At 41.2% G+C, this 22250-nt stretch overlaps 1 protein-coding gene across 1 annotated transcript; it reads right to left on the reverse strand.

Annotated features, from left to right (window-relative positions):
• Positions 1-3303: 3303 nt before the first annotated feature.
• On the reverse strand, positions 3304-4801 carry LOC130034193 (transcription elongation factor A protein-like 3). Its single transcript, XM_056125754.1, has 3 exons — positions 4704-4801; positions 4533-4598; positions 3304-4174 (listed from the first exon to the last, which is right to left on the reverse strand). The coding sequence occupies exon 3, from the start codon at positions 4145-4147 to the stop codon at positions 3551-3553; it is 597 nt and encodes a 198-aa protein (XP_055981729.1). The 5' UTR covers positions 4148-4174; positions 4533-4598; positions 4704-4801; the 3' UTR covers positions 3304-3550.
• Positions 4802-22250: the final 17449 nt, after the last annotated feature.

A 22250-nucleotide genomic window follows, 5' to 3' on the forward strand; every position in this document is an offset into this window, starting at 1 on the left:
GAGAAGGCACTTGCAGTATGGTCCTCTATGCCCTAAGTGCAATATGGTTCCCTGTGTTCCATTAGAAGTGATACCTGAGCACAGAGCCTAGAGAACAAGCCCTGACACGGTGACATGTGTCCCCCCAAACCAAAAATAATCTATAAAAATTTTATATTAATTTTCTAGATGCCACAAAAATAAATAAATTTCCTTTTGATTGATTTATGTTTATGAGCACTAAGTGGTGCTCATAGGCTTCTTCTGGCTCCTTTCAGTACTTGGCGACTATGCAGTGCCAGAGATCAAACTCTAATATCTGGCATGCAAAGCATACAGATGAGTCTTTTGAGGTATCTGTCCAGCCCTATATTTCTTCTAACTAAACTCTCATCAGATCATTTACCATGGCCATATTTAAAGTGATGTCCTTTATAGATATTATTGCTTTACTCTAAGGCTTTTGCAGGTTCTCATCTTTAGAAAGATTCAGGAAAATACTCATACAAGTACTCTAGAAATCATATTTATGATTATTTTAAGAACTAAGAAACAATTCTCAAAAATCCAATGGAAAATTGTATTCAGGCACAACAGGAACATGGAAGTAAATGAACTGGTTATAATGATTATAGTTTGGGAGAGGGGGCACACCTAATGGCGTTCGGGTACCTTGTAGTGCTAGGGTCAGAACTGTGGGCCTCCTGAATGCAAGAGATCATTGGAGTCATCTCCCTGGCAACTTACACTTTTAAATGACACTTAGTTTAAAGCAATGATGGTTCTTTAATGTTTGCTTTTCCAGATTTAAAGAATTTTTCCCTTTTCTTTTGTTTCCTTTAACTCACACCAGTTTGGTAAATTGTGCCCTTGTAAACAGAATAAGCATATAGGTCTTTTCAATGTTTGTTCTACTGTTGTAAGGCTGGTGTTGGTGGGTGTGGTGGTCACCAGGGGCACATCTGTGTGGAGATCAAACTCAGAGCCTTGCATATGTGACAGGGCATGTGCTGTACCACTGGAGTCACATCCATGGCCCTGAAATAGTTATCCTTTTTTAGTGAAGCAAGATATTTTTATTGAACAGAATTTACTTAGAAAGATGAATCAGGAGAGAAAGAAGGGAGTTCTAGAGCGAACACAGACTTCTCCAGAGTAAAGCAGGGAGGTAGGAGGGAAGGAGGCTGAGAGAGAGTGGGGGGCGGGGAGATGAAGATTCAAGAAAGAACAAAGGCTTGAAGAGCAAGCTGAAATATTTCTTTTTCACCCTCCCTGGTCCCACCAGAATTTAGAAGTATTCAGTGAGTATTTTTGTGGGCAGTATAGTTACTTGCATATGTCTAATAAAAATCTGATCTCTTTGTAACAGGATACAATTGTTAAACTGAATATAAGTTTTAAAGTTTCTACCGTTAGGAATAACATCTCTGTGAGTGTGTGTTTGTGTGTGTGTACACAGAGGTACTCAGAGCTTACTCTTGGCTCTTGTGCTCAGGGATCCTGTCTATCAATGCTCAGGAGACTGTATGTGGTGCCAGGAATCTAAGGAGGCTTGGCTGTGTGCAAGCCCTGTACTGTCTCTCTGCCCCCTCCCCATTATATTATTTAATCAATTTTACTTCGAACCCTTTAGCTTTGCTTGCATGCAGCCGACCTGCCCAACCCGGGTTTGATTCCTCCGTCCCTCTCGGAGAGCCCAGCAAGCCACCAAGAGTATCCCGCCCGCACGGCAAAGCCTGGCAAGCTCCCCGTGGTGTATTCGATATGCCAAACACAGTAACAACAAGTCTCACAATGGAGACGTTACTGGGCCAGCTTGAGCAAATCGATGAACAATGGGAGGGCAGTGCTACAGTGCTATCTTATAAATGGAAAGCATACCAGACTGTAGACTTTTTGGGGGAGTGGGGAATATGGCTTCTTTTACTTAGCCTAAATTATATATAAGTATATATAAGACTAATTCTTATTTTTTACACGTACCAATATATTTTTTCTTTTTTACTAGTAACATTATATTGTGTAGAGCCAGACCTGTTTGTTTACACATTCACTATTTGGGGACACTTGTATTCTATCCTGTTTGGAGCTATTATGAATAAAACTATAAAAATTATCACAGAACTTTTTGTTGTTGCAATGCTGGGGCTTGATCCAAGGGCCTCACACATGCATGGCAGTTGTTATACCGCTGACATATATCTTCAGTCCCCAAACTAGTAAATTTTCATTTGTAATTACTGTTAAAATACCTAGGAGTAGAATTCCTGGGACCTTTTATAAGTGTATGCCGATAAACTGTCTCGAAGTGGCCATTTCGGTTTTTATTCCCATCAACAACAAACATTCCATCTTTGCAAGAACTTTATTTAGGATGACCACATCTGGACATACTTGAGGCTATTCCCTGCCCAGTCCTTGTGGGATCACTTTTGACAGTGCTCAGGGAACCATCCAGTGCTGAGAATTGAACCTAAGGCTTCTGTGTACAAAGCATGTGCTCAGCCCACTGAGCTAGCTCCCTGACCCTCCAAGACCTTTTTAATGTTTTTTTTCCACTTTAGCCACTCTAATATGTGGTATCTCATCATATTGATTTTCATTTCCCTGATGATTAACATCCTTTCATGTTAACTATATGCCATCTTCATCTCACTGGTGAGGTGTCTATTTAATCTTTCCCTACTTTCAAAACTGTCTTAATTATCTTGTTATATGCATTATGCATTATATTATATTATATATTATATTATATTATATATTATATATTATATGCATTATGAATATTATTTACATATTCTGGAGACACCTTATCAAATACCTTCTTCCTAGTAAAATCTAGTCTCCTATTCATAGTCTGCTTTTGGGCAACACTGTACTAAGGGATTACTCCTGGCTCTGTGCCCAGGGTTCCCTCCTGGCAGGCTTAAGGGACCATATGCTGGGGAGTCACATGTAAGGCAAGTGACTTGCCCCCCGTACTATCTCTCTGGTCCCAAAGCCCTGTCTCTTAACAGTGACTTTGAACAGTGACACTGGATGTTTAAATTGTTTATCATGTACTGATTACTGTATTTATTTTTATTATGATAAAATAATCCATATCCTTTAGTAAAAAGAAGAGCAAAGCAAGACAAAATCACCCGAGAGGAGCCAGACCTCTGGCTAGAGGACCTTAGACGAAGACAAGGACATGGGCACACCTGCAGAAGAATGAAATGAAGGTTTCTAGTCATCAGGTGATTTGGACTTACTTCCAGAATTTTCTCTGTGCACCTATGCATGATGCAAAATATTTTTACAAAAAATAGGCTGATGCCATAATGCAGTTCTCAAAACAGATTTTTCTTTATTGTTAACAATGTACAATAACATCTATTTCATGCATCTGGGTGAATATACCCTACTGATGGAGCACTCTAGCTGGGTCAAAAGGCTGCTGGTAACAAGAGTGACACCTAAAGCAAAGTATTGGCATAAGGTTAAAGCACAAGGCCTGGCAAATGACTGCCAGGAAAAGCAGGGTCTGCAATATTCTCCTCTGAGAAATCAGAATTCCAGGCCAAAGGCATTAGTGATAAGGAATATCATGTAATCCCCTTTGGCCCCTACCTCCACCCCTCGCTCCCCTGACACCTCTTTGGCCCCTTGGCGCGAGCTGGTCCTGCACATCTCTCTGTGTCCAATGAAAGCCACCCACTTTCTGCTTTTTCCTTAGGTCTTCCTGAGCCCTTGACAAATCTCCACATTCTCTCATCTCCTCACTGCCCAAGTGCCTCTCCTGTAAATTCTCCTGACAGTCTCTGGATGAATCCTCCACCCCCCTGTCCGATTTTCGTTTCGCTTTGCGGGGCACATGATCTTCAGCAGGGCGCTTCTCAGCAGCCCGTGGCTCGCTCCCTGGCTTTCCCTGGAAGTCTGGCTCATCCTCACTGAGTGGGTTTCCCTCATCCTTGGACTTGCCCTGCATTCCCTGCTTGCCCTCTTCTTCAGACTGCCCCTCTTCATCTGCCAGCTCCACAACCTTGCGCTTTCGATGCACTGGATTCCTCTTGATGTGGGGCATTTCATCATCATCTGACTCTTCCTCATCTTCCGGCTCTACTTCAACTTCTGGCTTTGTCTCACTTTCCAGCTTTCCTTCGTTTTCTTTGTAGAGGTTTTCCATGTTGAGATTTCTCCTTGTTTTCTTGTCCTGGGGAATGTGATGGGAAAAGTAGGGAATAAGATGAGACAAGGGAGACGAAAAGCGGGAGTGGGGGTGGGGTGGAACACAAGTTCCCACGGCTCCTCTGTTTCCTCTTGTCAGGGTTCCCCTGACCAGGCCCAGGCGCTGAGTGTGCCTTTTGCCCACCACTAACCTCACTGTGTTCTTCCCTCAGATGTGAGTCTATCATTTCCCTGGAATATCCTGCCACCTTCTGTGCCTCCCTTCAGTGTGGCCCTGTGTGTGTGATTCTGTGGCTGGAGGATGAGCAGAAGGGCCCCCAAATTCTGCCCAAGACATGCCCCCATCCTCCTGCTTTCCCTCCCACCCATCCCTTTTCACTGACCTGCGGGAACTCAGGACAGTTCCTCCTTTTCTAGCCTTGCAGAGTGCTGGGAACTGATGCACAGACCTACAAGAGACAGAGACAGGGACAGGGACAGTGCACACTGTGGCGTGAGATACCTTTGCAGACGCCACCTCCTGCTTTCCCTCCCACCCATCCCCTTTCACTGACCTGCAGGGATTCAGGGCAGTTCCTCCTTTCCTAGCCTTGCAGAGCGCTGGAAACTGACTACACAGACCTACAGGAGGCAGGGACAGGGACTGTGCACACTGTGGTCTGAGATACCTTTCTAGAAGCTAGGCCCTCCTCCCCCCCACATTACCCCCCACCCCCGAATCCCAGCCGCCATTACTCCTCAGGCCTCTGGCTCCAGATCAGGATGCTTTCCAAACTGTTCAGCCTCCGCGTCCTCCTCCCTTGCAGGCACCCCACCCCCACCCCTTCTGCGGAGGTTAAATTTCCTCCTAGGCACAGCGCGTGAGAGGGGGCTTTTTCCAGAATCTCTACGTTTCACTGTCGCACCGCCACTGCGGGGGCGCCTTTCTCCCATCACTTCAGGCTGAAAAATGGAGGGGGGGCTCAGAAACAGGAGGGTCGAAGACGCGGCAGGGCAGTGGCAGCGGCCTCCCTCCCTCCCTGCGCACACCGGGTCCCGGACCCCCTCACCAACCCCCGGGTCTCCCGCCCTCCACCGTCCGTGCCGCGGCCGGGGTCCTGCTGCATCCTCCTCCAGCCCTGCAGGGGGCCGCCGTCAGCGCCCCCTTCACACTGACCTGCGGGGGACCGGGGCAGGCCTGCGCCTCTTCGGGCTCGCCGAAGCCCGCTCGCCCCTCGCCCGCCGCCCGGGCTGCTCCCGGAGCCCGTTCCACGCGGACTACGCCGGGGACCGGACCGCAGGGCGGGCTCGGGGCTGCTGCCCACGTCGGCGCCCGGCCGGTCATGTGACCGTGGCGTCACCAGAGCTCGGCCCCCAGTTCCGCCCCCCGCCCCCCTCCCCGAGGGACTGGGCAGCTCCAGACTGGGGGCAGCCGGTGGTGGCACGGGGTGAGGGGGGATTTATCTAGGGAGGAGGTGGGCAGCCCGCTGACCGCAGGTGCTTCACCTGGTGCATCCCAGCACCGGGTACTGCACCCTTTTTGAGATGCCCATAATCTCTAGGTGTGGTGGTGATCACCGGGAGGTACCCGACTTGGCCTAGAGAGCCCAGCACTGAGCCCCAATGGTCCTCGCGCTCTGGCTGATTCCAGAGCCCTTGGGAAACTGGCTGCTTCCTTCCAGCGATGCTCCTCACCTTTTTATCCTCTCGGTACACATGGCCTCTCTCCCTGGATGTACTCTGTTCATTTTCCTCCACCTACAGATGATTCCCAAATCCACAGCTCTAGTTTGTCCTCTCCTCTGAGCCTCAGACCTCTTTTTTTTTTTTCTCTCCTTTTTTTTTCTATGCCACCAACAATATAGGAGAGTGGTTGTTTCTCCATACTCTTTCCACCATAACTTGTGACACACTCTGAAATTTCTTTGAAGTAAAAAAAAGGTTTTATTTGGAAGTTTTGAGGAAGGGGAGGGAGGGAAAGAAAGAGAGTAAAGCGGTCAAGAAAAAAATGGCACAAAGATGGAGAGAGCCCTACTAAACATCCAAGCAGTAAAGTATGAAGGAATGAAAGTACACATCTCAGGAAGGGGGATGCCAACCACACATGTGCTCAGGCATCCCACGCACTCCGTAGCAACACATGTGCTCAGGCAGCACATGCACTTCCCTGACTTTTAAAAAAAATTTTATTAGTGAAACACCATGAGGTACAGTTATAGACTTACAAATTTTTGTGCTTGGGTTTCAGTTATGCAGTTTTTACTAATGTTATGGATAAGAAAGAAGATATCTCAATTGACATTTTATTTTGCATTTGTGTTTAGTGAACAATTTTAATATCTTTTTGAACTGTTCTTTTCCATATTTTCTTTGGGGCTTTTAGATTTTCTCTCCTCATTTTCCAAGTTGTTTTCTTTCACTGTTGCAGGTTTTGTGATGCCAGGACTGAATATAGCACATTATGAATATGCAAGAGATGCACTTTATTACAGAGTTACATCACTGGACCCTTCCAGTGGGGAGAGGGTCAGAGGGATTGTACAGGAGGTAAGGCACTTGCCTTACATGCAGCGAACACTGGTGTGAATCATCAGCACTGCACATGGTTCCCTGAGCATTACCAAGAGCTATCCCTGAGCACGGGGCCAGGAGTAAACCTTGAGCACCAATGTATGTGACCCAATGCACCCTCAAAAAACCCCATAATTTAAAAATATTGGGCTATACTCAGTGGACTTAGGGGCTACCATGCAATGCCATGGATCAAATCTGGGCATCCTACATGTATATCAATCATGAACCCGGGTATTTGTGTTATCTATGTGGCCCCCAAGTTTTCTTTATACACTATCTATAGGGACTGGGATATAGCTCAGTGGTAGACTGCGTGCCTCAAATATATGAGACCTCATGTTAGATTCCCTCACAACCTCCAAATGCAAATATACATTTCTGTATTAGACATTTATTTGTTATAAATGTTATATATATTTTTGAGTTTGTTTTTGTACATCCAAGCAATAAAGTATAAAGTATTACTTTGTTTATGAAAAATCTTCCATACATTGTAAAAGGTAGCAAATTTATCAATTTTTAATATTTTTCTTTTCTCTTTTTTTCAGTACTAAGAATTGAACCCAGAGCCTCACTATATGTGCTGACACTGAACCATATCCCTGGCTTTTCAGTTCAAGTTTTTCTTCATTGAATCTAGGTTTGTGTGTACAGTTTTTTGTTTGTCTATTTTGGTTTGTAATCCCAACTATATACAGGGCTTACTCTTGGCTCTACGCAGAGTTATTGCTCCTGGTGGGGCTTGGGAACGTTATATAGTGCCAGGTATCAAATGTGGGTTAGCATCATAGAAATCAAGTTGCTTAGCCCCTATACTATCTCTCCAGCCCTGGATCTAGATTTTAAAGTTTTATAAATAATTGAATCACCATGAATTACAAAGTTATGAAGTTATCCATGTTGAGTTTTGGGTGGACCATGTTCCAACAGGATTTCCTTCACCATTGCCCACTTTCCTCCACCAATGTCCCCAGTTTCCCTCCTGGTCTTCAGGACTTTTCTCCTTTTTTAGCACTCCATCCTCCTTCACATCAACCACTTCCCTCCACCATTGTCTAAGTGTTCCCTTCTTCTACCTATCTCTGCCCCACCCCCACCCGCACACTCCAGTAGTAAGCTTCCTACTGGAGATCAGTTCTCATGCTCTTTTTCTTAAATTGACTTTGGGCATTTGTTATTCCCCAGCTATTTTTATTTATGTTCTGCTTATGAGAAATATCATTCCATCTCTGTACTTCTTCCTTTAATTTCACTCAGGATGATACTCTCTAAATCCATCTACATAGCAGCAACTTACATGACTTCATCTTTTCTTACAGCTTAGCAGTATTCCACTGATATTTATTTACTACATTTTCTTTATCCAGTAATCTGTTCTTGGACACTAAGGTTGTTTCCAGATGTTGGCTATTGTGAATAGCGCTGCAATGAACATAGGTGTGCAGTTGTCTTTTCTGCATTGAATTTTTGGGCTCTTGGGGTGTATTCCAAGGAGTGGAATTGCAGGGTTGTATGAAAGCCCAATTTCATACATAGTATTTTGTGGAATTTCCATATTGTTTTTCAAAAAGTCTAGAGCAGTTGACAATCCTACCAACAGCAACTTCCCCACACATACTGGTCTTTTTGATGTGTGCCAATATTTGTAATGTGAGGTGATGTCTTATTGCTGTTTTTATTTTAATTTTCCTCATGGTTACTGATGCAGAACATTTTCCCATATGTCTTTTGGCCATTTGTATTTCTTCTTGAAAAAGTTTCTGTTAATCTCTTCTCCCCATTATTTGATGAGTTTAGATGTGTTTTCTTATAAAGTTCTATCAGTGCTTTATATAATTTTGGATACTAACCCTTTATTACATAGTAATGGACAAATAATTTCTCCCAGACTGTGGTCTGTCTTTGTATTCTTTGTATTTGTTTCATTTGAGAAGCACTGCACTGTAGCACTGTTCTCCCGTTGTTCATCGATTTGATTTGCTCGAGCAGGCCCAGTAACGTCTCCATCGTTAGAGTTGTTGTTACTGTGTTTGGCATATTGAATACGTCACGGGTAGCTTGCCAGGTCACGGGTAGCTTGCCAGGCTTTGCCCTGTGGGCGAGATACTCTCGGTAGCTTGTTGGGCTCTCCTAGAGGGGCGGAGGAATCGAATCCGGCTCGGCCTGGCTGGCTGCGCCCTACCGCTGTGCTATGGCTCCAACCCATTTGAGGAGCAGAAACTTCTTAATTTAATGCAGCCTCATCTGTTTTACTTTGTTCCCACTTGCCTGGCCAGTGGCATTGCATCCTTAAAAATTCCTCAAACTTCAATGTTGTGTTTTCCTCTATGTAACTGACGGATTCAAGTATGATATTGAGGTTTTATATTTAATATCCAATCCATTTTGATTTGACTTTAGTGCATGGCATTAAACAGGGACCTAAGTTCCTTATTTTTAATTGCATGTGACCCACCAGCTTTCCCAGCACCACTTGTTGCAGAGGCTTTCCTTGCACTATTTCACTTTTTTTGACGATTAACTGACTGTATAATTGAGGATCTGTCTGTAGGTTTTCAATTCTATTTCATCAATCCAGAGCCACATTGTTTTAATTACTACCACTTTGTAATACAGTTTGAAGTTGGGAAAAGTGACACCTCCCATCTTCTTTTTACCTAGGATTGATTTGGTGTGTGTGTGTGTGTGTGTGTGTGTGTGTGTGTGTGTGTTTTCCCTGATGAATGTTAGGTCATTTAACCCATTTCTTTGAAAAATATCATGGGCACTTTAATAGGGACTGAATTGACGCTATACAATACTTTGGAAAATATTGCCATTTTGATAATATTAATCCTCCCAATCCATGAGCAGGGGATATGTTTTCATTTCCTCGCATCCTCTTTTATTTCTTTTATAGTGTTTCTAGTTTCTAGTTTCCTTTGCAAGGTCCTTCACCTCTTTTGTTAAGTTGATTCCTAGCTACTTGATTATCTGAGGTACAAATGTGAATGGGATTGTTATTTTGATTTCTCTCTCCTGTTTTATTATTTGCAAATAGAAAAGTCATGGATGTTAGCATGTTGATTATATTGCCTGTCTTTTACTGTATAAGTCGTTTTGTTTCTAGGAGCTTTTTAAAATAGAGTCTTTAGGGTATTCTTTAGGGTCTTTAGGGTATTCTAGATATGTCCTCTGCAAATAGAATGTCCTTGATATTTTTTTCTTGACTGATTGCTATAGTAAATACTTCTTGAATACTATGTTGAAAAGAAGTGGTGAGAGTGGACAGCCTTGTGTTTTGCCTGATCTTAGAAGGAAGGCTTTCAGTTTTTCACCATTTACTGTAATTTTTGCTGGGGGCTTGTGTAAATGGCTTTGACTATGTTCAGAAAATTTCCTTCAACTCTCATTTTATTGAAAGTTTGCTTCTTTTTTATTAAATCATGAATAGGTTCTGGGTCTTGTCAAATGCTTTCTTTGCTTCTATTTGTATGATCATATCATTTTAATTTTTCTTCTATAGATATGTTGTACTATCTTTATTGACTGCATATGTCACACTAGCCTTGCATCCCTGGGATGATTTTTTATGTGCTATTGGATTCAATTTTCTTGTGTTTTGTTGAGGATGTTTGCGTTTATCAGGGATATTAGTGCATATTTTCCCTTATTGTGCTGTTTCTGTCTCCTTTTGGTATCAGGATAATGTTTGCCTTATAAAACTATCTGGGAGGATTTCTATGTCTTCGATTTTCTGGAAAAACCTGAAAATAATTGGTAGTAGCTCTTTAAAGTTTTGGAACAACCCACTAGTGAATCCATCTGGCCTGGCCTCTTGTCTCAAGGGAGACTTTTGATTACCATTTTTATTTCTTCTATAGTAATTGGGCTGGAGTGATAGCACAATGGGTAGGACGTTCTCCTTGCACGCAGCCAACATGGCCGACCCAAGTTCGATTCCTCCGTCCCTCTTGGAGAGCCCGGCAAGTTACCAAGAGTATCGTGCCTGCACAGCAAGCCTAGCAAGCTACCCGTGATGTTTGATATGCCAAACACAGTAACAAGTCTCACAATGTTACTGGGCCCACTCGAGCAAATTGAGGAACAATGGGAGGACAGTGACAGTGACAGTATGGTAATTGATCTGTTCTGGTGCTCCATATCTTCTTGGTTCAGTCTTGGGAGGCTATAGATAGATGTCTAAGAATTTATCCATTTTTTCTAGGTGCTCTTGCTTTGTGGCATAAAGATTTTTAAAATTTTTATTTATTTATTTATTGAATCACCTGATAACAGTCACAAAGCCTTTCAGTTCAAGTCTTGGTCGGTCATACAATGATCAAACACCTGTCCCTTCACCAATGCACATTTTATACCACCAAGAACCCCAGTATAACCCCCCTCCCATCCACCCCCTGCCTGTGTGGCAGATTTCCACTTTACTCTCTCTCTTTCTACGTTGATCACATTCAATATTACGACTAAAGACCCAACATTGTTATTTGGAATTTTCCTCAACATTCAGACCTGCCAAAAATACATCATTAGATAATTTATTTTCTATTGCTGATTATGAGGAACATATGATGTCGTGTGGCCACAATAGCGGCCACGTGAATTTGTATTTCTGATATTTTAGTGATAAACCTAGAGGGATTACTTCCATAAGCCCCTGGGTTCCGAGATTGGTATGTGTGCCTCTGTGTTCATGGTCGGTTAGAAACTGGAGGAGGCGTTTGAGGGTGGCAACCTGGAGCATTGTCATGGGGGGAGCAGGGCCGATTCCACCCCCATCTCATGAAGCCCCACGTGCCTCATCAATGCAATCTCATACCTGGCTGTTCATTAGGCTCTAAAGATGCAGGCCAACATGCCGCCGCTGCAAAGGGGGGCAGGCAGAGGGACAGACACCCTTTCCCTCCCAGGGCGGCATAGCTCCATAGTTAAATACACAGTCCAGATGTGCCTTGCACACAGCCAACATGGCCGACCCGAGTTCGATTCCTCCGCCCCTCTCGGAGAGCCTGGCAAGCTCCCCGTGACGTATTCGATATGCCAAACACAGTAACAACAAAGTCTCCAATGGAGACGTTACTGGGCCTGCTCGAGCAAATCGATGATCAACAGGAGGGCCTTTACCTTTACCTTTTCCCACCACCATTCAAGCCTATTTTTCAGGGCCAAACACTAGAGTATTTACTTTCCATTGATCACTTTGCATATCAGGAAATGTCGTGCAGCCGAGTCCTGGTGCCCACATGCCAGAGCCATGCTTGTAGAAGCTCATGGTCACCGGGGTTACATCTGGAGAAGGCGGGGGTACAGCACCTACCCCATCTGGGACCTCCCAGTGATATCAGCTCTGGATGGGGCCCGGAGAATTCTCCGGGAGTTGTGGAGCCTCCAGCAGGTTTTCTTCGCTGCTGTGTGCTGTAAGATGGCACTGGGGGTGGGTTGTGGGCATGACTTCCGGAATCAGAGGTTGCCTGGGAGCAGGGGCGGCCCCATTGCGGTTCGGAAAATAGTCCTGGTACCTGCAAGTGGCATAAAGATTTTCAAAGTGGCCCCTGATCATCCTTTGAATTTCTGTGGTATCTGTTGTGACATTGCTGCTTTCACTTCAAATTTGGTCTATTAGGTTTCTCTCTTTTTCTTTATTTGTGAGTCTTGCTAGTGGTTTGTAAATCTTGTTCATTTTTTTTTCAAAGAACCAGTTCTTGGTTTTGTTAATCTTTTGGACTTTTTCGATTCATATTTATTTCTGCTTTAAGTAGTATTATTTCCTTTCTTTTCTCGCTTTGGGTTACTTTTGTTGGTGAATACAAATTTTAATTTTTGTCTATTTTGATGTTCTGTCATTATTCCAGTTAATACATACTCTTATCCTGATGAAGGATTACATCCATGTTTTCTTTCAGAACAAATAGTTAAATATCTTGAAATCTTATATGGTTAAGAAATAAAGATTAATACCTTTATATATCCTTTTAATTTGGTTTTGCAACATCTAGGTGGACTTGGAAACTTTCAGTTTTCAGCATAGAATGTGATGCTATCAAACTTGAAGCACCCTCACTGTCCAGATCATTACAAATAGAATCTTCTCTGGAATAAGATTACATCACTTTTGAGCTCATCTATTTCCACAATCAGTTGTTCAAGTATAGAGTCCACCTTCAAGTATACCAGAAACACAAAAAAACTTTTATGTGTAGCAAACAGTATCAACGAGAGATAACATAAATAGATCTGTTGTTTTTTAATTTTTCATTATTAGATATAGACTATTAAACCACATTTATTATATTCAGAAAATGAAATCCAATCTTGAAAATTTCAACAGGTAACTAGAAACCACAAAAAGTAAAAATAAAAGTATACCCTAAAATTAAAAACTGAAGGAAACTAATCATACAGCTGCACATGTAGTAAAAAGGTGGAAAATATGGTTGGGAAGGCATAAATCCTAATCTGGTGGCAATCTTTGAAGATTTAATGACTGAGGGCTTTTCAGAACTGATAAAAGCCATTATTGCATACATCCAAGAAGTTCAACAAAACCCAAACATGACAAAAAGAATCTCACATATTGATGTATAATAGTGAACTTGTAGAAAATCAAAAGCAAAGGAAAAATCTACATAAAATTGAATATGACTTGAAAGGAACAAATATTAAGCTGGTTGCTGGCTTCTCAACAGCATCAATGGAAATAAAGATGGCAGAATGATATCTTTAGTGTCTAGACAGAAATATATATTAAACATAAATTAATAACTAGCAAATGATATCTTTAAAATGAAAGCAAAATAAGGACCTTAACAAATAAATACTGTGAGAGTTTACCAGCATGTTTTTGAGATAACAAGAATATAATCCTAATTGGAAGATTAGAAATGAAGAATAAATAACAATTAAAAAGATAAATATTCTTGAAGGACCGGAGTCATAGTCTAATAGGTTGGTCATTTGACTTGTATGAAACCAACCCAAGTCAGTCCCTGGCATCCCATATTATATTCCCTGAGCATCGTAAGTGTGAACTCCAAACAAAAAAATGGGTAAATATTCCTAAAAATTTAATTCAACACTACATAAAACAACTATAATTCTCATTTTGGGGGGACACACCCAGCAGTTGTCAGGGGCTGCTTCTGTAGTCTATGGTCTGGGATTATCCACAGTGGACTCTGGGAGACCATGTGGTTTTGGAATCAAACCCTGGCCTTAGGCATGCAAAGCATGCTCTGGCCCAAACAATAATACTATTAATAATTCATATTAATAAATAGTAATAAATAAGACTGGGCTGGAGCGATAGCACAGCGGGTAGGGCGTTTGCCTTACAAGTGGCCAACATGGCCGACCCGAGTTCGATTCCTCCGCCCCTCTCGGAGAGCCCGGCAAGCTACCGAGAGTATTGGATATGCCAGACACAGTAACAACAAAGTCTCCAATGGAGACGTTACTGGGCCCACTCGAGCAAAATAAGACTGGAGTAAAGTTGTCTAAATTTCTGTCATTATCTGGGAAGTATGTAAAAATATATTAATATTAGCTTTAAATAAGACTATGCCCATTGCCTAGTAATAAAGAAGAGTAAAAATTATAAAACTTCCAATCATAAGTAAAAGGAAAATGACAAGGGCTCAGATAGGTCAATGAACGAAATTCGGTATAAGGTTAATTTATAAGTATTCATATCAGTAAACAATTGCACACAATCTACAAGAATCAATTAAAAGACAAAGATTTTTTTCAGACTCTAAAAAGCACAATTATATGTGACTTAAAAAGATTTATCTTAAATACAATTATACAGAAATAATGAAATTAAAGTAGTATTACAAGATGAAAACACTAACTAAAAGAAAGGTACCATAAATTATTAGCAAAATAGAATTTTTAAAAATCATTATAAATATAGTGTTATTTCATATTTACAATTTATCTGCACTTATTACTTTAGCCTCAAAATAAATAAGAAAATATTTGACACACTGCAAGGAGAAACAAACAAATCCCCCATTTCAGTGTTAATGCTGCAAATCCATAATTGACAAAAGAGACAAAATTTAATAAGGATATAAATTATAGAAGCAGAATGATAACCAAACTTATCCTAATTGCCACATATAGAATATAATGACAGTAAGCACTTTTTATTATTGTTTATTGATTGTTTTTGGGGCCACACCCAACTGTGCTCAGGGCTTAAGCCTGACTTTTCGCTAAGGGATCACTACTGGCTGCCTGGGAAAACCATATGGAATACTAAGGATTAAACTCTGTTGTCCACATGCAAGGCAAGCAACCTACCTGTGACCCATCTCTCTGGCCCCCTAGTATGCAGACCATTTATCAATAATGACTAGATACTGGATCATAAAACAAGTCTTAACAAATTTCAAACAACTGAAAAATACACAGTATTTTCCTTGTCTCAATGCAAATTACAAAGTATGTTAAACTTGTAATCACAGTAGAAATTTAAAATGTTTTAAACTAATGAAAATAATGAAAACACTATGCATCAAACATCTTTTGTTTTTCTAGGCTTTTTTTTGCCCCACCCTCTGGTGCATGTTAGGATTGACCTTGGTGGTGCTTGGTGACCATGTGGTACTGAGGATTCAACCAGCACTCCTGTATGCAAAGAATTTTCCCAGCTGGAGCGATAGCACAGCGGTAGGGCGTTTGCCTTGTGCGCAGCTGGCCTGGCCGAGCCGGGTTCAATTCCTCTGCCCCTCTCGGAGAGCCCAGCAAGCTACCGTATCTCACAAAGCCTGGCAAGCTACCTGTGATGTATTCAATATGCCAAACACAGTAACAACAAGTCTCACGATGGAGACGTTACTGGGCCTGTTCGAACAAATTGATGAACAATGGGAGGACCGTGACTATGATTAAGCTACTCATCCAGTCAGTTTTTAAAAATTTTTATTAGTGAAACACCATGAGGTACAGTTGTAAACTTACAAATTTTTGTGCTTGGGTTTCAGTTATACAATGATCGAGTACCCATCCCTCCACCAATGCCCATTCTCCACCACCACTAATGATCTCAATATGCCTCCCGCCCCCCATCCCCCCATCCCCCCACCTCTGTGGCAGGGCATCGCTTTCTTTTAAAATTTTTTATTAGTGAAACACCTTGAGGTACAGTTGTAGACTTAAAAATTTTTGTGCTTGGGTTTTAACTATACAATGATCGAGTACCCATCCCTCCACCAGTTTTTTAATTTCAAAGAAGTAAATCCTGGGGCTGAAACAATATTACAGCGGGTAGGGTGCTTTTTCTTGCACACAGTCAACTGAGGTTCTATCCCCAATACCTCAAATGGTCCTTGAGCCTGGTAGGAGCAATGCCTGAGAGCAGAGCCAGTGGTAAATCCTGAGCATAGCCAGGTATGGACAGAAAACAAAAATAAGAACAATTAAAAATAAAAAGAAATAAAATCTTGAATTAAAAGTCTTCTAAGATGGCCTCACCAAGTAAACTTAAGGGTCAGATAACTTCACCAATGAATCTAACCAAATGTATATTCAAAGAATAAATAAGAAAGAATTTGGCCACATTTGAAAAGGTATAACAACTATGGTAAGGTATTCTTGAATGATCAGTGTAACATTTGATATTCAATTGATGTAATGCAATATGTTCAGATAATGAAGTGTAACAATAATGTGTATCAATATAAATAAAAGGCATATAATATGAGCGATAGCACAGCGGGTAGGGCGTTCGCCTTACACGCGGCCAACATGGCCGACCCGAGTTCGATTCCTCCGCCCCTCTCGGAGAGCCCGGCAAGCTACCGAGAGTATTCGATATGCCAGACACAGTAACAACAAAGTCTCCAATGGAGACGTTACTGGGCCCGCTCGAGCAAATCGACGATCAACGGGAGGGCCTTAATATTCATAAATAGAAGCCCTTATCAGGTAGAGATTGAAAAGGAAAAGGGCTTCTTCAATTTGTTTGCTGTTTTATTTAATTATGTATATATAAATATATTTTGATTTGGGGCCCACACCTGGAGATTCTAAGGGCTTACTCCTGGCTCTGTGCTCAGGGATCTCTACTGGAAGTACTTGGAGGGGCATATGGGGTGCTGGGAATCAAGCCTGGGTCAGGCACATGCAAGGCAAATGTAATACCTGATATAATATTGCTCTGATCCCCTGTTAATGATATATTTATATAGCCTAGGGAGATGGCTAAATTGGCTAGTGTGTATGCTCTGCATGCAGGAGCTCCAAGTTTGATCCCAGCACTATTTCGTGGAATAATACCTGAGCACTGATCCAGGAGTATCCACCAAGCAATGCCAAGTGTGTTCCAAAAACAAAATGAAAGAAAAAAATATACACAGACTTATATCTGGGAATGATGTTTTCATGCTAGAGCACATACTTTGTATGTGCAAGGTCCTGAGTTCGATTCCTGATACTCCAAACAACATTGAGTGTGGTCCTGTTGGCTGCCGAGCACTTCTGGAAGTGGTCCCTAGACCTGAACCCTGAGCATGGCTGGGTTTAATTCCTAGCTGCAGTGTGTGTGTGTGTGTGTGTGTGTGCGTGCGTGCACGCATGCATGAAGCACTTAGAATGAACATTACATACATATTGAATATAGTGAATAGAAATGCTTTCTCTGAAATTAGGAAGGAGACAAGCTCTAGATATTTTCTAAATTTTACTGTGATAGCAAAAGATAAAAAGAAGAGGAAGAGAGGGGGAAATGGGACTGGGGAGATAATACAGGGGTCAAGGTGCATGTCTTGTAGGTGCCTAACCTCAGTTCGATATGCAGCACCACTTGATTTCCAAACAACCACAGATATAGCCCTTGAGGCCTTTAACAATGTAGGTGTGGCCTGGTAGTCTCCAGCACCACAGGGTCCAAACAGCACCAGAGCATCTTTGGGTCCTAGCACTGAATTATTTCATCCAGCTGGTTGAGAATCACTGGGAGTTGCCTCTCAACACCGTATGTACCATTTCCCCTCAAAATCAAGAAAAGAAATAAAATGAACTCACCAATCAAATGGTTTTATAATTTAAAAACTCTGAGGCTGAAGAGATATGACAGGCGTTAAGGCACTTGCTTTGCACATGCCTGACCCAAGTTTAATTACCATACCACATATGGTTTTCTGAGCACCACTAGGAGTGATCCCTGAACACAGAGCCAGGAGTAAGCCCTGCACAACACTGGGTGTGATCCCCCCAAACCAAAACAAAACAAAATAACCTATAAAAAAAAGTATGAGTTTTTTCTCTCTGTTGTTGCAATGACTGGGAGTTACACTTTGGTTGTTGTGCTCACTGGGGGCCAAACACTTTAATTTTGATAATCATATGCACTTGGTTGTGATGAGTGGGAGACTATATATTTGCCCTGGTGTTGGGGATCAAAGAACAGCCATGCCACCCAGATCACATCTGGCACATAGGGATGTGGTCTGGATTGAACTCAAGGCCTCATGCCTGTAAGGCAGGCACTTTACCATTGAGGCACATCCTAGAGTCCTAGATAAATTTCATAATGATTAAGTTCATAAAGTGTATTAGATACAAAATGTACAAAATTCTTTTTTGGACCATATCCTACTGTGCCTAGGGAGTAGTCTTGGATCTGTGCTCAAGGATCACTCTTTGAGGTACTTGGAGGACCATATGTGGTGCTATGGATCGAACCTAGGTCTACCATGTGCAAGACAAACACCCTATTTGCTATACTATCTCACTAGCCCTTGATTGCCTTTCTTCCCATTTTTGGTCTTTGAACTATGCCAATGATTCTCAAAGAATCCAGGCTTCATACCTAGGGATTGTTCCCATCAATGCTTAGTGGTGGACCATGTGGTGCTGGAGAACACAGGCTTTCTGCATGTACTCCAGACCATTGAGCTAACTAGCCAGCCCTCAACTGCATTTATTAATCAGCAAAAATTGTCTAAATATAGAAATTCTAGAACTATCATTTACAATATTATCAGTGATATAGAGCGTATACAAATAAAATGGTTTAAAGATCATTGATACACCTTTCAAAATAATTAATAGATCTAATGGTGCTCAGATTAGAAAACTGTCCAACATTATTAAGAGCCCTGAAATACCGGTCTGGTCAACTATAGATATTGGGACTGACTTCCCAGCCTCCATAATCATAATCACAATCACATGAGGCAATTCCTTATAATAAATCTAATCTATTTGTATGTGAGTGTATATATATATATATAAACATAAATATATAGCCTCCAGATTCTGGTATTATTATAGGTCTACTTTCTAGAAAATAATCTAGAATAGCTTTATTTCTATATGATAGTTAGAAATGAGGGTGAGAAAAAAGAAGAAATGAGGGTGAGGCTGTTGGGGCCACACCCAGTGGTTTTAGGGACTACTTTCAGCAGTGCACACAGGGTCACAAGATTTCAGGTATCAAATGAAGGTTCCTGCATGAAAATCATATGCTCTAGTCCATTGAGCTATCTACCCAGCCTCTTCCCTCAATGCAGGTAAAACCTTGCTTCTTAGATTGTGAAATAGGAAAATCAAGAAAGTTATTACCATAAAATTCAAGAGAGTGATTATATTCAGTGACAAGGGGTGATGTAATTATTTTAATTTTATTTTTTATTGATTGAGTTACTGTGATGTATAATACTGTTAATGATGGTTTTCCATGCACCTAATTCCAGTTCCATCACCAGTGAACCCACTTTGGAAGGGTGTAATTATTGACAGAGTTTATCAGTGAGTTTTCCTTAGATCTAAATATATTGTTAACTGACTTTAGGTTTAGTAAAGCAGGCTTTTTACTTTGTTATATAAATAATTATGGCAAAGAGACAGTACAGCGATAAGGTGCATACCATAAATGCAACCTTCCATGGCTTGATCCCTAGTACGACATGGTCCCCTAAAACACTCTCAGGTATGAGATAAATCCTGGAAATAGAGTGTACATCAGGGTGACAAAAATTAACAATACTATAGTGTATATTTGAAATTTGGTACAGGAATGAATCTTGAGCATTCTTATGACAAGAAAAAACTATGTTTTATGACAGATATTAAAAAGTTTGTGTGTACATTGGGGCTGGAGCAATAACACAGCAGGTATGGCCTGCAAGCTTCACCACAGGACTCAAGTGTCAACAACTCCATGACCGAGTTGGGTGAGAATTGTTAAACTGGGTCTCCACAACTCCAAAAACTGCTTTATAGGCCAATAAATTAACAAATAAATGTGTAGATTAGCTGTATGTTGTGTGTGTTTGTGTAAATGTATGATTCTTATTGGATGCAATATTTTATGCTAAAATATTAAAATGACAGAACTACAGGAGACACAGGTTCACAAAATTGAGAGACTGACACGGGCCTATAAACAGTTAACAAAATAGATAAAAATCTAAATATTGGAACTAAATTGGAACTAAAAAACTTTCCCTGTACACATAAACACAGCAATTCACCAATAAATTTGTGAATAAAACATTTTACCAAATCTGATTATATTTAATCCTCAAAGAGGCTTAAACAATTATGAAATGACTGAAATCACATTATATTCCCTGATCACTATGTACTAATACATAGGTATCAGTAATCAGTAGCAACTTCCAGTATAAAAGATAAATTCTGGAGATATAGTGTACATCAGGGTGACAAAAATTAAAAATACTATAGTGTATATTTGAAATTTGGTACAGGAATAAATCTTGAACATTCTTATGACAAGAAAAAACTATGTTTTGTGACAGATATTAAAAAGTTTGTGTGTACATTGGGGCTGGAGCAATAGCACAGCAGGTAGGGCATTTGCCTTGAATGCGGACAACCCAGGTTAGATTCCCAGCATCCCACATGGTCCCCTGAGCACCGCCAGTGGTAATTCCTGAGTGCAGAGCCGGGAGTAATCCCTGTGCATCGCCAGGTGTGACCAAAAAGCAAAAAATAAAGTTTGTGTGTATAATTATTATATACACCTATTTAAAAATACAATAAAATCAACAACAAAAAGAAAACTAGAAAATTCCTACATTTGAGAATATTTTCCCCATTTCTTAGACCATCAATCCTGTTATTCTGTATTGGTGAAATATGATTTGTTCCATATTCTGGGCTCAATAGAAGAGCACATGCCTCACATGCATGAGACCCTAGGTTTGATCCATGGTACCCTGGGTTTGATCCATGGTACAACCAAACACCACCAATAAAAAACATACTAATTCCCCACTCTTCCTTTTAGCCAGTCCCTGGTAACCAATTTTTTTTTGTTTTCTGAACCACACCTGACTGTGATCAAGACTCACTCCTGGCTCTTTGACGAGGGGTCACTCCTGTCAGTACTTAGGGGATTGGATGTGGTGCCGGAGATCAAACCATATTAAGCTGCATCAAAAAATTTTTCAATGTTTAAAAAAAAGATTCTTGGGATATGGCTTAGTGCTAGAGGCTGCTTTACATGAAGCTTTGAATTATCACCCTTTATCACCACTGAGTGTGATCCCAGGTTTTGCTGGTGAGATCCTCACAACTGCAACTAATTGTGCAACCCCTTTTGCACTGCAACAACAAAGGAAAAAGGGGGATATAAAATAATACATACCTCATGAGGAGAATATTACTTAGAAGTATTTCACAGTTGGGGGCCATAAGGGGATATTCCAAGAGAACCGCAGGTGGAGATCACAGAAATTGACTTTGTTTGCCTCATCAGTCAATTGGATATACCAAGAAAAAAGATCAAGGACCTTTAAAATAAATGGTGGTGAAGGGAGGCTATGACATGAGTCTAGGGAGTCGACAGGTAGGACAGGGGGCATTAGGAAGGAAATGAGGTCATAATGGAATCAGGATGGGGAAAAAAGTTGAGAAACACAGATAAATATTAGTAGCAAGGGTTAATGTGAATGGAGATTCATCAACCCACTTAATTTTGTTACAATCCTTTTGTTTGTTTTTGGGGCTACGCCTGGTGATGATCAGGGGTTACTCTGGGCTCTGCACTCAGGAATTGCTCCTAGAAGTGATCAGGGACCATATGGGATTCAGGGGATCAAACTTGTGTTGGTCATGTGCAAGGCAATCACGTTACCCACTGTACTATCGTTCAGGCCCTTCAGTCCCATTTTAAACAGAGAATATTTCCAATTCTGGGAAGGCGAAAGATGTTCCCAAGATCAAATATCTGTTAGTAAGCAATAAGGGCAGGACTGGAACTTAGTTTGACAACAGTTTAGGATTTTGCTAGGGCATTCTGCTAGGGCATCTCTCTCATATCTACATTATAATTCTGAGAGGTGTGTGTGTGTGTGTGTGTGTGTGTGTGTGTGTGTGTGTGTGTGTGTGATGTGACTGGTTTTAGAGTTGGGAAGGGGTCTGCTACTTTTTAATTATTTTTTTAAATTAAAAAAATATTGAATCACCATGAGATAGAGCATTACAAAATTATTCATGATTGCACTTCAGTCATACAATGTTCCAACACCCATCCCTCCACCAGAGTAATTTTCTAGCACCAGTGTCCCCAGTTTCCC

This window comes from Sorex fumeus, unplaced genomic scaffold (genome assembly GCF_029834395.1).
Source record: "Sorex fumeus unplaced genomic scaffold, SorFum_2.1 ptg000058l, whole genome shotgun sequence".
In the NCBI taxonomy this organism is placed as follows: Eukaryota; Metazoa; Chordata; class Mammalia; order Eulipotyphla; family Soricidae; genus Sorex; species Sorex fumeus.

What these genes read in the sequence shown, in the direction of transcription:
- LOC130034193 (XM_056125754.1), bottom strand. Translation starts at nt 4,147, where the DNA reads ATGGAAAACCTCTACAAAGAAAACGAAGGAAAGCTGGAAAGTGAGACA.